Genomic DNA, 15,293 nt, shown 5'->3' on the forward strand with positions numbered 1-15,293 from the left:
GGAAGTGTGCACGCAGCACAGCCATCTTCTCCTGTGGCTGACGAGAGCAGCCACCCCCTTAACCCGCTTCTACCACTGTGCAATATTCATGCTCTTTTGGCACCCGAGCCGAACAACCATAGCTTCCATACAATGGTCACAGTCACAACAATCTACCTTCAATACAGGTATTAGACCTTCATTTTCTATATTCTAACCGCAATTTTACTGCCAAGGCCGCGAGGTTTCTTTCCCGTGCTCTGTAGGATGTCTCAGTGCCAGCTTGCCGAGATCTCTATCCACTGCGGTTTTGCATGCAGTTTTACATGAGCTTACGGTCAAGGCCACGATACATCACGCAGAGGCCTGTTGTCCTGTTAGCTAAAAGAGTATCTTACGAGGCGGGTAATTGTAATATCTTCAATCCCAAGATGGCTGTTCTGTGTTGTGGAAATCCAAACAGACTCTGGATTGATTCCCAGAAAACCTTGGAACTGCCTCCAGTTTGATGACTACATAGACTCAGTGGAATATTTGGTGTGTATGCGCCTGTCATGCTCCAACATCTAATGCTTTGGGCCATACCTGCTATAGCCCTCTTCATACGACTCCTTAACAGCGTGATCATCTTGCCAGCGTTATTGAAAAGACGCACTGTCTCAGCCATAGATGAAGGAGCTGTTAGTAAGTCAGTGGCCAAATACGACAGCCTTGGGAACTGGAAACGGCCGATAAAAGATTGCGAGATGAAGCGACTCATCGTGGCTTTGCATAACTACATAACAAAAGCGGGAAAGTTCGTAAAGATGGGCTAGAAAAGAAACATTAGGTGCCTCCCCTAAGCTGATCCTCTCGTATCGGAAGGTATACGTAAGCCGCTAGCTTGCAGATGCGATTAACGGATTGAAGATAAAACAGAATTCATCTGTTCTCGCTGCGAGTAGACTCTGCAGGCGACAAGTCAGAATTCAACCCGACTTGGGAAAACCTCACAATTGGCGGCAATCCGAGCACCCGTTCACGTAGCTGTTGAGCCCTTAGTTCTAAATCCTCTTCTGTTGGGAGCCCGTTCCTGAAAGCTTCGCAGCGGGACAGCAGTGGAAGCATATTGCTCAAGCCACTGGCTTTGCGAAAGGAACCCTCGGGAACTCCAACTACTATACCCAGCAACTGAAGGCTTTTATAGGGATTCCCGGCCGGGGGGTGGATAAGTTTGAGACAACAGCTCATCTTCCTGGCCTCCAGCCATCTGGAAGAGACGGCGAAGCAAGGCCACTTGGTAGAGCCTGGCCTTTTGCCCTTCTTTATCCAGGGTGTCTGGCTTGTCAATAAATAACACTTGGCATTGTCCAACAATGCGCTCAGCCGTAATTACACGGACGAAATCTGTTGCCTCTTCTAAATACAAGCAAGCCTGGATCAGGAGTTGCGCAAACAATTCCTGTATTCCTGAAGATGACCGCTATCACTGGTGAGCTGTTTGATCAACTGTAGGCCTCGGGGGCCAGACTTACCTTGATGTCGCTGACCAAAATACTACTCTCGAGTTGAAGCTGAACTTGCGAAAACCCCGGGTCGCTTCGGTAGATCGGTGCTAATTGTCTGCCGTACTTCTCAATGCCCCAAATAGCATTGGTCCGGAAGCTGTGTAGTGCTTTTGTCTTCACTCCTAATTCTCCCTGGATGGAGGCGAAAGTTACTAGCGGCTTCGCTACCGCGGCGTCTTGGTCCTCCCATTGAATTTGGACAGATCCTTCGCGAAATACATCCGCAGCTTCAGTCGTTACAGCCAGCTTGCAGAAGCGAAAGTTTGCTGTAAATCCTATGAAATGAACGCCATGGCGGCTCCCAAATGTCTCTTTGAGCGATGACACTTCGTTGGTAGGGTAATAGCAAGGTTGCCAGACTGGTTGGGGACCTTCGAGTGACGAACTTTCTAGCGTAGAGATCCGACTCGATGCCTGCTCCATAATGCCCAGCAATATGGGAGGGCGGGAGTGGGATGAATGTGTAACTAGTGAGAAACACAAAGGATGCAAGAGAGTGCGCTGCCGCTATATCAACTTGCGGTCGAAGCTTAGACGACTTCAGGGAAACATAACACAAATTGTTGAATAACGCAAGTGGCTGGAAAGACAGAAACTGCTGTAGATAGTAATGATGCTTTAAGCGGGTCTCATTTTCTTTCACACATGACAGATTCCGGCTGAACCGGTCGTAAAATGCGGGGTAATGTCCCAACACATTAGCCGGATATAGGCGAGACATGATCCTATATTGTCACAGAGCAAGTATATAGGCAACCAAACAAAAAACCCGGAAAGCTACAACTTGGCGGAAATTGGCAGCAGTCAAAGAGCCCGTTCGTATAAGGTCGAAGACACCACCGTCAGGGTCGTCGTTATGGAGCCCGCTATTACCGGTTGAACCTGTTTAGTTAAGAGTTCCGGCCTGCGTAGGTCAGGTACTTTCTGAGTGGGCCAGAATAGTGGGTTCCTTAACTAGCTGAAAGTTTCTCATTCAGTTCTACACTGGACCGTTTCATTGCTGAAGGATGTGTGGTATTGTAGAGCCACTGGCGGTCTTTCGCTGCCTAGACGTGAACCATTCAATGGCCCTTTTAAACGCGCATACGGTCTGCGAGTGTCGCGCGAAGAAATGCATCTGAAGAAATCCGAATTAGGACTATCGAATACTACCCATCCTTCTTCTTTTAACATTTCTAATTGGGATGTCTGGACGGCTGCATCGCGATCCGTCTGTCGCCTTTTCTCGACGAGTGATAGGAAGTCAAGGTGTGCAGTCATGAAGCATAAATCTTCGGTGGTCAAGGAGGTTCGAATAAGGTCTGCTTGGGGAGAGGTGCTGCTGGTGTATTCCAATACAATAGATGCTTTTTTGGATTCGAGTAGTCGATCAAACACGTATGCACCAGGCTGTGTACTCATCTGATATCCTTCGTCCGGCAATATCTCCAGGAAAGGTTTGAATGCATGCGAAGTCGCCCATGCAATTCTGCAGGCATCTAGACTGGCTCAGGAACGGGACAGTCAGTAGCGCACCGAAACCATCCAGCGTCTAAATTGGCGAGCCAGAACCAGCACCGAAAGGAGGGCTGTTCACGCGCGGGGGCGGATGCGCTGCTAGAGCAGTTCGGGGGTGGGGAGCAGCCAATCCAGAACTTGATCCTAGCCCCGGTCGACCTCGTTCTGCTGACCTGGCTCCGAATGGAGGACTGTAGGACGTAGAATGCCTCTGAGCCAGAATCTACGCTAGGACACGGTGGTACGTCCCGCACGTAGAGTCCGGACTGACGGCAGCTGCAGATGAGCCGCTTGCTCACGAATAGGCCAAAGATCCGAAATCACATGCTGTCGGCCGCCTTCGGTGCAGGCTCACTTCGACCCTCCGCCATGTCTGCTCCCAGTCAGATGCTGCTAATAGGCTCTTGCATGGCTATGCCTCACAAGTCGTGCTTCGTCCAGAACTTCGCCTCTCCCCAGGGGTGTAAGTTATGGACCAGTACTTCCCAACTGGAAAGCCCCATTACAGTACCGCACGAATTTGGCCAAACAAATACCACTTATGGGGTCGAGGCTCCGTCAGTGAGTTGCAGATTCCATTATCTTTCGTCGCCTTGCTCTCATCCACCTCTAACTTTCTGTATTCACCTGTTGCTTCCATCCTAAAACCCACCGTTGTTAGCGTAGATGGGTCGATGCTCACTTTCGGGTCCCTCCAATTTTTAAGTGATTGTGGGGGCCGAAACAACCATTCTGGTCCGCACGACAGTAGTCTCCAATTGCACCCTTTTCGACGTGGTGTGCCGATTCGAATGGAGCGAGAATCATCCAGTAACATATAGTACTGTCTTTCTGCTGCATCAGCTCGAAGAGTCTCACGGGCTGTTTCCGGTCCTGACTACTGTTAGTCCTTGCTGCTGTAGGGGCGCAGAGTCGGAAGGTAGCAATGGTGCACTAGCGCAACCAGCGGGCCAAGTCTAGAACCCACCGTTATTAGCGTAGAGCTGGTTCGCGAATCCGCGTCATTTGAAAACCAACTGCCCAATCCTCCTGAACTGCGCAAGAATAACTGCGCAAGAAAAACAGCAGCATTTGGGCAGCATTCCGTATTAGAGGCCATATACGACAAAGCAGGAGCGGCGAATGTCGGTTATGGCGCCACGAAAAGGCGTATGTACTGCCGCTGAGACCAACAGTGGACAAGGGGTCTAGATCTTGGATGGAACCAGCTGCGCTCCTCGTAACTACATCATCGACTAGTTCGTAAAAAAGGATCTCGCTCAGATGTAGGTCAAAACTTCATTAGGGAGACAAGGCTGATGCGACCAGCATAGGTGTCATGCATTGCTTACATAAGGCTCAAGCGATGCGATTCGGGCCAATTGGGTTGCCGGTTCACCGGGGCGTTTGGCGCGGTTCGGGAAGATTAAAGCTAGAGGTGCGCGCGGTCAATCGAGAAGAAAGTGCGGACTGAAATCCGGACGCTGAACCTGAATTTTACAGTACAATGACACAAATACAGGGCTGCAGCGGGTTCTCATTACCTTCCTTTGTTCCTGTTGTTCGACTCGAGCGTGTCTTGAGGAAGAGAGGTTCTTGCGCAGTTCAGGAGGATTCGGGAGTTGGTTCTGAAATAATGCGGGCTAATAACGGTGGGTTCTAGACCTGGCCCGCTTGCTGAGCTAGTGCGCTAGTGCGCCATTGCTAGGCCAACAGGTCTGCAGCAACTATGAAGCCAGGACCAGAAACAGCGCGCGAGGAACTTCGAGCTCTCGACGGATGCAGCGAAAGGAGAATACGCTGCTGGGTGATTCAGGCTCCGAGGCGACCGACGTCTATCGGAATGGTACAAGCGGAGCGGGGAAACATCAGGCTCTGTCCTGCGCACGAGAACAGGTATGGGAAGCATCACAAGCTATCCGTCGGGCGTTCATGCCTGTCTCTCAATACCACTTGAGCAGCGGTTCCGGTTATGCATCACAGTAAAGGCAAACAGAACTCAGGACCAGAAACAGCCAGTGAGACTCTTCGATCTGATGCAGCAAAAAGAGAGTATGATTTGCCACTGGAAAATTCTGGTTCTATTGCGAATACGTCGATTATACATTGGGAGACTACGGTTACGAGGCCTCTTTTGTCATGGTTCTGATCATCGCAACTCCTAGTCTCCCGTACATCTTTGGCGCGGCTTAGTCAGTCGCATGCCAGTCCTTAGTTGGTTTGCCAACTTAGAATGATTCCGTTGAAAGTTATATATCATCATACCGTTTCAAGTTCTATCCTAGTCGTGGTCTGCTTCCACCAAAGTCCACATTGCCGCAACAAGCATTAAAAACGAGTATTACCGAATTTGACTCAATTGCACACAGAGTAACAAGCCATTTTACCACGAAGGAATCGAGACGAGGGTATCATTCGGTTAGATCCCTGCACGCCTCAACAGGGCTCGTAACAACTGGAGCGAACCGTCGTATCATCAATACACCATTCCTTAGACCGGCCACCGACGAGAGGCAGCAAGTCATGGGACCCAACGCTCCCTTATAGGCTTGCCATATCGATTCATCCATTGCAAGTATTCTTGTAAAGTTCTCGGTTCGGGGTCGAACATCGGCCATCGGGCCTGGTACCGTCTCGTTTTTCGGCAGTGTACTATGTGTTCTGGCGTCCGCAGCATTCGGCAGATGCACCGCTCGTTCTGCGGGTACCGGAACTTCCGGTGGTATCAGTCGAAGTCTCCGTGTCCTGAGCGGAGTGCCAGGAAGTGCCGTATCGGACTGCGGTCATGTTGGCGATGGTCAAGCGGATGCTACACTGTGTTGTCGGCGCGTTTAATGAGAATTGTCATTTTCGTGACTGCTCCATTATGTCGGATAAAAGCTAGCCATGGCATTTGTTGTTGTTTCAAGCTCTGCCTGTAATAGTCCGGCCCCACGTAGCACAGCCGCCTTCTCCTGTGGCTGACGAAAGCAGCCACTCCTTTAGCCCGCTTCTTCCACCTCCAAGCTTCAGCGCTTTTTTGCACTTGGGCCGAGCGACAATAACTTCCATGCGATGGTCAATTTTGAATACAGGTAGCAAACCTTGATTTTCAAAATTCTACCAAAAATATTTAACGGTTCCTCCCCATAATATGTAGAACGTCTCCGTTTTTCAACCGCATGGCGGCACTGCATTACAAGACCTTGTCGTACCGTAGGTGGCCTGTGTGGTGGGTGGTAGGTGGGGAGAGGACAGGGGCTGTACCAACTTGTGGAGTAGAAACCTATAGATGTTTCAAGAGGAAGCTGGAACCTAGCATCAGAGACATATATAAGATTCAGTGGTTCCAATGCGCCAGAATCGACCTACCTGATATTCAGCACCTTGTGGTTATGACGAAGACCACTACTGACTTCACAATGACAGTTCCGGAATCTGTTAAAGGCATAACCATAGGCACTGAAGACATAGTCACAGGCAGTCTATGTCAAGAGAAAACAGCACTGGATGGCGCCGCTGCCACAGCAACAAATACCGAGGTTCATAAGGCGGAGCACGCAGAAAAAGTCGACTGGGAGTGCTGCGATCAATGTGAGCCTCCAGAGCTAATAACCTTTGATTGCGACGGCGACCTGATCCTAGAGGTGGGCGAAATCATATGTGAGCACAAGGGCGATGCAGCCGGCGGGACGTCGGTTTACACCCGCGTCGCGCGGACTTTCCAAGTGTGTTCAAGAACATTGTGCCGAGCATCCCCTGTGTTCAAACGGATGTTTAGTGGTGGGTTCGCTGAGTCCCAAACGCGGGAGAACGGCAGACAATGGGCAGTCGAGCTACCCGACGATGACCATGAGGCGTTCGCCGTGTTTTGCCACATCATTCATGGTAATTTTGAGAAGGTTCCATCGAGCGCCGAGGAAATTGACCTTGACCTCCTCTACCAAATCACCGTCTTGAGCGACAAATACGACCTAGTCCGTTGGCTGAGGCCGTGGGCCAGCCAGTGGAGAATATTTCTCATTGATGGATACTGCAAGTGGTCAAAATCAGATGAAAAGATCGAAAAGGGCCTCTGGATAGCTTGGGAATTGGGCGATTACGACCTCGTGTGCAAATTCGCTACCGACATAGCATACTACAGTCGTTCTAACACAAATGGCGATCTCGTAAAGGAGGAGACTAAGGAAGGCGAGGCATGTCGTCTCAGATTCCAAGAAGTAATGCCGCCAGCTGATCTGAAAGGTAAGGAGAGCCCCTTAGTTGTTCGAAGAAAGGCTCCTAACTTGTTCTTCAGAAGTAGTGGCGTCAATACGACTTCACTGGATCAAAACCTTTCTGGATCATCTTCATGATGCTGTGCAAGCGCTCATAGAGAAAAGACCGGGCGTCCTGAGCTGTATCAGCCCCAAGGTCGGCCAGGTTAATCGGTGCGAGGCTAATATGCTAGGCACCATCATACGAGGATTGCACGAATCGTGCCTGTGGCCCATCCCCAAGGAAGAGAATCGTATAATGCTGGCGCCTGCTATAGGCATGAGGCAATTGCTCGTTACTTTGGAATCTCATGTGGAGCCTTTTCGAGGTCATGATTGTGGTGCAAGCTTCAGTAACGGTATCCTGTGTGGGATTGCGAGAAGTGTAAAGCCTCAATTCAACAACACACATATGCAACACTGTGTGACTCAGTCATCGAGAAGTGGGCTAAAATAAACGACATTAAACCACGTTTTTGGGAAGAGGCTTGTGTGTATGTTTGATGTATGTTGTAGGATGTCCATTGCTGCATAAGGTAAAGCTCGAGTTGATGGATGTCTACGGCTGGGTGAACTGTGTATCGCGTGTATCGTGGTCTAGAGAGGCGACATCGAAACTTTGACGATGTTGCTTTCATGCATTGAATCTACCTACCGTGAATGTGGCGGAGGAGAGGCTCAATAGGCTTTTCGAACCTGGCGCGTTTGGGAGAGAGCTTATTAGTAATCACGCAAAGAAGCCAAGCGAAGTTTTCTGCTGCCGTTCGAGCAGAGACAGTGCATGAACTGCGTTTGGGGTGCACCGGCTAGCAGTGACAGATGTCTTACGTACATGGCGTTAGGTGAATAGTGAAAGGAAATGAAGCCTTATAGAGTTGTACTCGGCCGCACATACACATACACATACATTTCAAAATGTCAAAAAAACACAGCCGGAGGCATGCTGGAACGATCTGGCTAGACTGACGAACAACTGACCTATTGTCAATCCACGTTTTTTTTGATTTTTTTTGAATCAAGTTTATTGTCCGTATGCAGCTACCTAGCTATGACAGACACTATGACAAACCTAGCCCTGAAGAGGGCTTACTCCTTTAAACCCAGGAGAGTAAAATCCGGAAATTCCATCGCTCAACTTGCTGCCCATGCACAGCCTGTTCGTTGTAGTTAGCAAAAGGGAAGCTTTGTTTCCCGTAGGAACGAGATCAGAGCTCAAAAACCCAATCCACCTCCTTTTCTTCTTTTGCATCGAGGGTACCTTCCTAATTCAGTAATTTCTACCACTATCACGGGCGCTTTCCAGCCTCACCAGCGACGGTGATGCCGCCAGTTCGTAACAGAGCTGCTCGGTCGTCACCATGGCCGACAACTCCAAGAAGGAGTACGCGGTCACGAACACCAGACCATTTAATAGACGAAGGCCCAACCATCGTCGTCCGTGCGGACTGCAGCAACGTGCCCACACCTAGCCCCACCGAACCGCCCAGAAAGAACACGATCGAAGACAGACCCGCCCAACAGAAGGCCAAAGCATGCCATCTGCTTCAAGAAGCCCTCCAGCTCGTACAAGAGGCCAGGGAGTCCTACTCTGGCTTTGATTACACCGCGGCGACCCAGCACTTGGAAGCGCTGGCCACAGACAAGACGCCGATCCAAGACCCACAAAGCCCCAACAGAATAATCGACTGCTGCAACGCGCTACAAGAACTTGCCAGCCTCCGAAAGGAGGTACACGAGCTAAAAGGAGCTGCTGACCTTGACTGCCAAATCAACAGGCCCAACCCAAAAGGGGAATACCTACAGCGAAGTCCTCAATAAGGGACAAGCTACAACCAAACCCCAACACGCCTCTGTACCTGGACAACAGAAAGAAAACGACCGAAAGGAGCACACTCTTGTTCTTCTCAAAGACAAAGACCAAGCACTTCCTCGCTTCGACCCCGTGCTGATTCGGGACCGGATCAACGCCAGACTCCAGTGCAATGCAATCAAGGGCGTACACGCCTCCCCGAAAGGGAACGTCGTCCTGACCTCGCTCTCTCTCACGGCCTCGCAACTGCTGCAAGAGCAACAGAGATGGCAAGAGGTCTTCCAGGGCTGGCCGATCACGGCAGCCGAAAAGCCAGATACCTGGCCTAAGCTGGTGGCCCACTTCGTCCCGACATCGCTAAGTCCGACCTCCTTCGCCGAGGAGGTGAAGCGGTTCAACGACATCGAAATTCAGGGGAATGTCCGATGGTTGTCCAAACCGGAAGGCAAAGCTCACTCGTCCATGGTCTTCGCCGTCCAGGAGGGAGACGGAACCGAATGCCTGAAGAACGGAATCTGGATCCAAGGCCAGCACCTCCAGGTCGTCCGCTTCAAGTCATTCACACCAAAGACACAGTGCCGCAGATGCCTAAAGCTGGGCCACGACCCTGTGCTTTGTAGGGGACGGTACGTGTGCGGCTACTGCGCTGGGAAACATCCGACCAAGGAGCACAGCTGCAAGGACTGCAATAGCAAGGTCCCTTGCACACACGCGCCTGCAAAATGCGCCAATTGCAGCCAGACTGGACACACGGCCTTTGACAAAGAGAAGTGCGAAGTGTACAAAGCGCTATGCTAGAGGCGATCTCGCTGGTACAGCACAACCTGAATCGGGGGCTTCATAGCTTGCAATCCCTATTCCAGATTGCCCTCGAGCACCAATCACACATCCTCTGCCTTCAAGAACCCTATCTTTTCCAAGACAAGGGTCCTCAGGGAAGCGGCTTGTACAGCTGTATCTCCCATCCGTCGTTCCGACCGCTCGTACCACAAGAGTCCACGGACCTTTCTAGCATACAGAATCGCCCCAGAGTCATGACTTACATCCGAAAGTCCTTTCCCTTTGAAGTGAACCCCCGGTTCGACCTCGTTTCCGATCCCTACATGCAGGTCCTGGAGGTCATCACGCCCATAGAGAACTTCTACATCGTGAACATCTACAACCAGGCCGATGAGAAGGGATCCTTTACAGTACAGAGGTTTCTCGATCTCCACTTGCCCATCACGCCTGCACTAATCGTAGGCGATCTCAACCTCCACCACCCATGGTGGAACCCGTTGGCTAAAAGCTCCCCACTCGCCGAGCGTCTTACATGTCATCTCCAGTCGGTCCAGGCCACACTACTTATCGATCATGCTGCCATAGAGTCGCATGGTGGGACATTCCACAGGCCGAACTCGAAGAGAACGTCGGTGATAGACCTGGCCTTCTCCATCGGCTTCCGGTGCCTCCACTGGCAGGACTGGTCGTACCTCCCAGGTACGGGATCTGACCACGAGGCCGTCAGCCTCCGAGCGTTCCTCCCAGCATACCAGACAGCAAGACCGCTTCCGCCCCAGTTCTGCACCAAAAGGCCGACTGGGAAAGGTTTCGAAGACAACTCAGGGAGGTTGCTGTCTCTCTCGAGTCCACCATAGATGCTGCAGCCGATCGAGGCGACTTCGAGAGCGTCGCTTTATCGCTTCAACAGTCCATCGAAGAAGCCACAAATGGGTCGATCCCAGTGAAGCGACCATGCGACAGGTCCAAAGCCTGGTGGTGCCCAGACCTAACCGTCCAGCGGATGCGTTATCATCGAGCCTTCCGACGATACAAAAGGGATCCGAGCCGGGATATGGAAACAGCTTGCAAGGAGGCTAGGAACAGCTACTTCCAGGCTATCGACCGGGCCAAAACAGACCACTGGTTTACGTTTCTGGCGGAGGCCAATGGCAAGGAGATATTCACTGCGTATAGTTACACCAAACCAAGAACAGACCCATTCATACTCGCCCTACGCTACGAGGTGAGCGGGAAAGAAGAGATCGTCAACTCGTTCTCGGGAAAATGCGAGGCCCTAGTCTCCACCCTGTTCAAGGGAATACAGCAGTCGGATCACCCTCCATCGCCACGAACACTACCTCCACTGCCGCATCCATCACCTGCCGGCCCCAGAAGCCGGGCTCGATCTAACAGCAAAGGCGATTGGCAATGGCCTACCCTAGCAGCGATCGAGATCGAAAAGGCTATTCCGCAGAAGGACACAGCCCCAGGGGAGGATCGCATCAACTGGCGGATCATCCGCGAGGCGTACGCGGCCATCCCGCACGTGTTCTATAAAGCCTACAAAGCCTTGTTCCACAGCGGCTACCACCCTGCAGCGTGGAAGACCGCGATCGGGGTCGTCTTGCCGAAGCGTAACAAGCCCGACTATTCCAGAGCAAAGGCCTACCGGCCCATCTCGCTCCTCCCTTGTCTAAGCAAACTCCTCGAAAAGCTTTTTGTCAATCGGCTAGCGTACTTGGCAAACGTCGAGCCGGACCTTCTAGAGAGCTCGCAGATCGGCGGCAGGAAACAGCGTTCGGCCATGGACGCTGCCCTACTCTTACAACACTACATCGAGCGGCGCCTCCAGGAAAAGAAGATCACCACCGTGATCTTCCTCGACATACTGGGCGCATTCGACTTGGTCCAACCGGAAAAGCTGGTCCAGGCCCTCCGGAAGCTCCATCTGCCCGACGAGCTGAGCCGCTGGGCCACTCACTTTCTCTGCGGGCGCAAAATCAGACTGCTGTTCAACGGCCAGCTTTCCAAATCCTACGCAGTTTCGGGGCTGCCACAGGGTTCCCCTGTTTCCCCGATCCTCTTCTTGCTGTATGTCCGCTTTGTCAGCGCACAGAATGGCACGCTGCAGCTGTCGTACATGGACGACTTTGCCCTCGCAGCAAGCTCGACGTCGGCAAAGAAGAACTGCCGGATGCTTCATGACGCCCTGAGAGAACTGTTCGACAAGGCCGACAAGGCGGGCGCGACCTTCGAAGTGGAAAAAACAGAGCTGATTCACTTCCACCGTGGCAGAAAACCCCTGCTGGACACCATAACGATCCAGGACGCCGAGGTGATACCCAAGCCCGTGGTTCGCTGGCTCGGCATCTGGTTCGATTCTGGGCTGACGTTTCGGACCCACGTGGAAAAGCGACTGACCCTAGCCAACGGAGCTCTCCAAGGCATCCAGCGCATCGCCCGCCAGCGAAGAGGGCTCGGGCTGAATGCCCTGCGCCAGTTATACGTGGCCTGTGTAAGCTCGGTGGCTGACTATGGATCCCTGCTCTGGTTCGGACGAAGAGGCTGCCAGTCCCTGTGGGGGCAGTACCAGAAGCTCCAGAACCAAGCACTGGCCACGATCGTGGGAGCTTTCCCCAGGTCACCGACCAAAGCACTGGAGGTCGAAGCTGCCCTCCTCCCGCCGGAATGCAGGCACATGAAGCTCGCATACCAGTATGCACTTCGCTTCATCAAGCTACCCCACAACCACCCCGTCAAACAAGCCTTTACCAACGGACCACGAAACCAACCCGCTCTGGGGAACTACAACCACGGCCTTTCTCAACCCTCAACGCCCTTCCTCACACAACTTCAGTCCCTCATTTTCTTGCTGATGAGTCTCTCGAAGTCACAGAACATAGAGAGGACGGACCAATCTTGGTTCCCGCCATGGTATAGCCCGCTCCTGCGCCCGGTTATTCTGAGCGTGGGGAAAGAGGAGGCAGCGAAGAGACATCGTGAACTCCTCCGAACGATCCCGCAGCACACAGCCATCATCTACACGGACGGCTCCTTCGACACCCGAGAGGACACGACGAGGGCTGCAGCGGGCCTCTGTTCCCTCACTCCGCACACGAGAGCAGCCAAATGCTACTCCTGGAATCTGGGCCCAGGCCTCCGGATTGCGGACGCAGAGCTCACATGCATACACAAAGCCCTGCGAATTGCCCGATCATGGAACACTCCCTGCTATATCTTTACCGACAGCCAGGTCGCGCTCCGGCAGACGCAAGGAACTAGCTATCTGGCCAGGCAAGTGAACAGCATTGCAGAATCTCTCCAACATCCTGTCCAGCTCCATTGGTGCCCGGCGCACTGTGGGACCTCGAAGAACAGAATGAAGACCATGGCCGGCGTGCCCACGGCCTGGGGAAGCAGTACCGATTGTTGACTAGAAAGACGCCAAAGTTTGCAATGAAGCCCTTCGACTACTCTGGATTTCCTCGGAGTGTCACGTCCGCGTATATCCAGCTACGCACAGGCATAGGACACATAGCAACGTACCTACGTCTCATAGGGAAAAGCGACTCAGACGTCTGTAGGTATTGCGGCAGAACGAGGCAGACGACAACGCATCTCCTCCTCTACTGTCGGCACTTCAGCAGGCAGCGACAGCATTTACAGAGGCAGCTCATGGGGCTCCCTCTCACGACTAGCGTTCTTTTCACTACCATGCGTGGAAAGAGGGCTCTGCTCTCGTTTCTACGGGAAACAAAGCTTCCCTTTTGCTAAGTTCATCGAGCAGGCTGTGCATGGACAGCAAGTTGAGCGATGGAATTTCTAGTTTGGACTCTCCTGGCTTGAAAGGAGTAAGCCCTCATCAGGGCTAGGTTTGTCATAATGTCTGTCATAGCTAGATAGCTGCATACGGACAATAAACTTGATTCAAAAAAAAAAAAAAAATGACGAGGCTGTGTTTCCCTCGCGGAATCCCTTTGCCAACAAGAACGTTGTCAAAAATACGACAGGAAGCGTGACGGCCATCGCAATGGCCTGCGTAGTTTCTTTTTCGCTGCGCGGACAGTTCATCGGCGTAAGGCCAATCGCGGATGACGGGTGGATGTGGAAAGGATTTCAAGCACACACCACCAGATATATATACGCTAGTCGTTTTGGTCCACATCAATAATGGCAAAAGGGCCATAAGGTACTTGTACATCAACAGAGACTTCCAAGTACCACAGGAAGAGACACAGATAGCGTCTTGAGCCTGATCAACCATATTGACGAGACGGTCGACGCGTTCAGTTTCTACGGAAGCAGAAGCTTTACTCAGCTTAGACAGTTCCCACGCCTGGTTTACCGCTTCATACCCTTGTTCCTGCCTTGCCGTCGCGCAACTGTGTAACGCTACCTGGGACCATATATGGTTTGAAATGGTCAATGCCGCCGAGCTGGTCAAGGATCCGGAGGCCGTGTGCGAATAGTCCGATGCTTGCGCCGACGTTCGGGGTCACGGACCCATATGTTTCGAGCAGCACATAATCAACGTTGAGACGTTCAAACGCAAGGGCAAGCGTAAGACCGGTGATTCCACCGGCAGCAATCATGACTTGATGTTTGACTGTTGACTCAGCCATCGACGAGAAATGTAGGTATTGCGTGGAAAAAGTAAGTGTATCTTGGAAATGCTGAAGAATCTGAGTGGGGCAGTTTGAGATCGCTACCGGCGTGTTTCGGATGTGATCTGTAGGTTTCGTGCTCGACAAGCGTACAGCGTAGTGCATGTACTATTTATAACATGTAGTTCTAGGTTCGACACTTAATAGACGGGAAGGCGGCCTCTACATCAGCTCCGATGCGAGCCCCGATACTGAGCACAGAGGAAATTCAAGGAGCTGGTACCAAAAACGGACACTCTCAACGGATTGTGATGTTATGCCAGTAGCTCGGCTGTTCAGATCTCCGTACAAGGATGACAACCTTATTAGGCCCAGATCAGATTCGGGCCTGGGACACCTTATGACACTCTAGTACAGGGGGTTATTTCATAATAAAGTGGGTCATACCACTACATCCAGCACCCAGGTCCCAGTTTTTCTATCAGGGGCATATGAGAACTGCCAGATGGAGCCTTGGCCGTCGGCACGACATGGACCAAGGAGTTCGTCTTTCCCAGGATTGACGATATGATCCGGCGTGCCTCGGAGCTCCGCGATTGTCTGGGTATCCTCGTTATCAAATATAAGGCGTAATCCATAGAGGAGAATATCTCGAAGCGCACCCATCAACTCAGGAAATCGGCTACGCTACCTCGAATCTGCAAGGATGGGAACCTTTTGAGCGGCCAAGTCTGGAAGACGCTCCAGCACGTTCATAGCTTTCTTGGGTTTTACGAGGACGCAGTCAAAGTCCTCGAAGGTGACGGCATCACAAGAAAAAGGAAGCGCGGCTTCAGTAGCTCATATGGCAACGTATGGGATGTGATCCAGGGATTCGAGT

At 52.0% G+C, this 15,293-nt stretch overlaps 4 protein-coding genes across 4 annotated transcripts; 2 read left to right on the forward strand and 2 right to left on the reverse strand.

Moving 5' to 3' along the window:
• Window positions 1–1,159: 1,159 nt before the first annotated feature.
• On the reverse strand, window positions 1,160–1,949 carry PG998_014720 (uncharacterized protein; the record flags this gene model as incomplete). The annotated part of the gene is made up of 2 exons (XM_066881536.1): window positions 1,160–1,441; window positions 1,494–1,949. The coding sequence occupies 2 exons, from the start codon at window positions 1,947–1,949 to the stop codon at window positions 1,160–1,162; spliced, it is 738 nt and encodes a 245-aa protein (XP_066723381.1).
• Window positions 1,950–6,403: 4,454 nt separating this feature from the next.
• On the forward strand, window positions 6,404–7,336 carry PG998_014721 (uncharacterized protein; the record flags this gene model as incomplete). The annotated part of the gene is made up of 1 exon (XM_066881537.1): window positions 6,404–7,336. The coding sequence occupies one exon, from the start codon at window positions 6,404–6,406 to the stop codon at window positions 7,334–7,336; it is 933 nt and encodes a 310-aa protein (XP_066723382.1).
• A 1,259-nt stretch (window positions 7,337–8,595) lies between these two features.
• On the forward strand, window positions 8,596–10,684 carry PG998_014722 (uncharacterized protein; the record flags this gene model as incomplete). The annotated part of the gene is made up of 4 exons (XM_066881538.1): window positions 8,596–8,618; window positions 8,707–8,965; window positions 9,105–9,673; window positions 9,892–10,684. The coding sequence occupies 4 exons, from the start codon at window positions 8,596–8,598 to the stop codon at window positions 10,682–10,684; spliced, it is 1,644 nt and encodes a 547-aa protein (XP_066723383.1).
• A 3,474-nt stretch (window positions 10,685–14,158) lies between these two features.
• Window positions 14,159–15,079, reverse strand: PG998_014723 (uncharacterized protein; the record flags this gene model as incomplete). Its single annotated transcript, XM_066881539.1, has 2 exons — window positions 14,159–14,581; window positions 14,861–15,079. The coding sequence occupies 2 exons, from the start codon at window positions 15,077–15,079 to the stop codon at window positions 14,159–14,161; spliced, it is 642 nt and encodes a 213-aa protein (XP_066723384.1).
• Between the last annotated feature and the right edge of the window lie 214 nt (window positions 15,080–15,293).

This window comes from Apiospora kogelbergensis (assembly GCF_038363985.1).
Source record: "Apiospora kogelbergensis strain CBS 113332 chromosome Unknown utg000013l_segment0_segment0, whole genome shotgun sequence".
Lineage (NCBI taxonomy): Eukaryota > Fungi > Ascomycota > Sordariomycetes > Amphisphaeriales > Apiosporaceae > Apiospora > Apiospora kogelbergensis.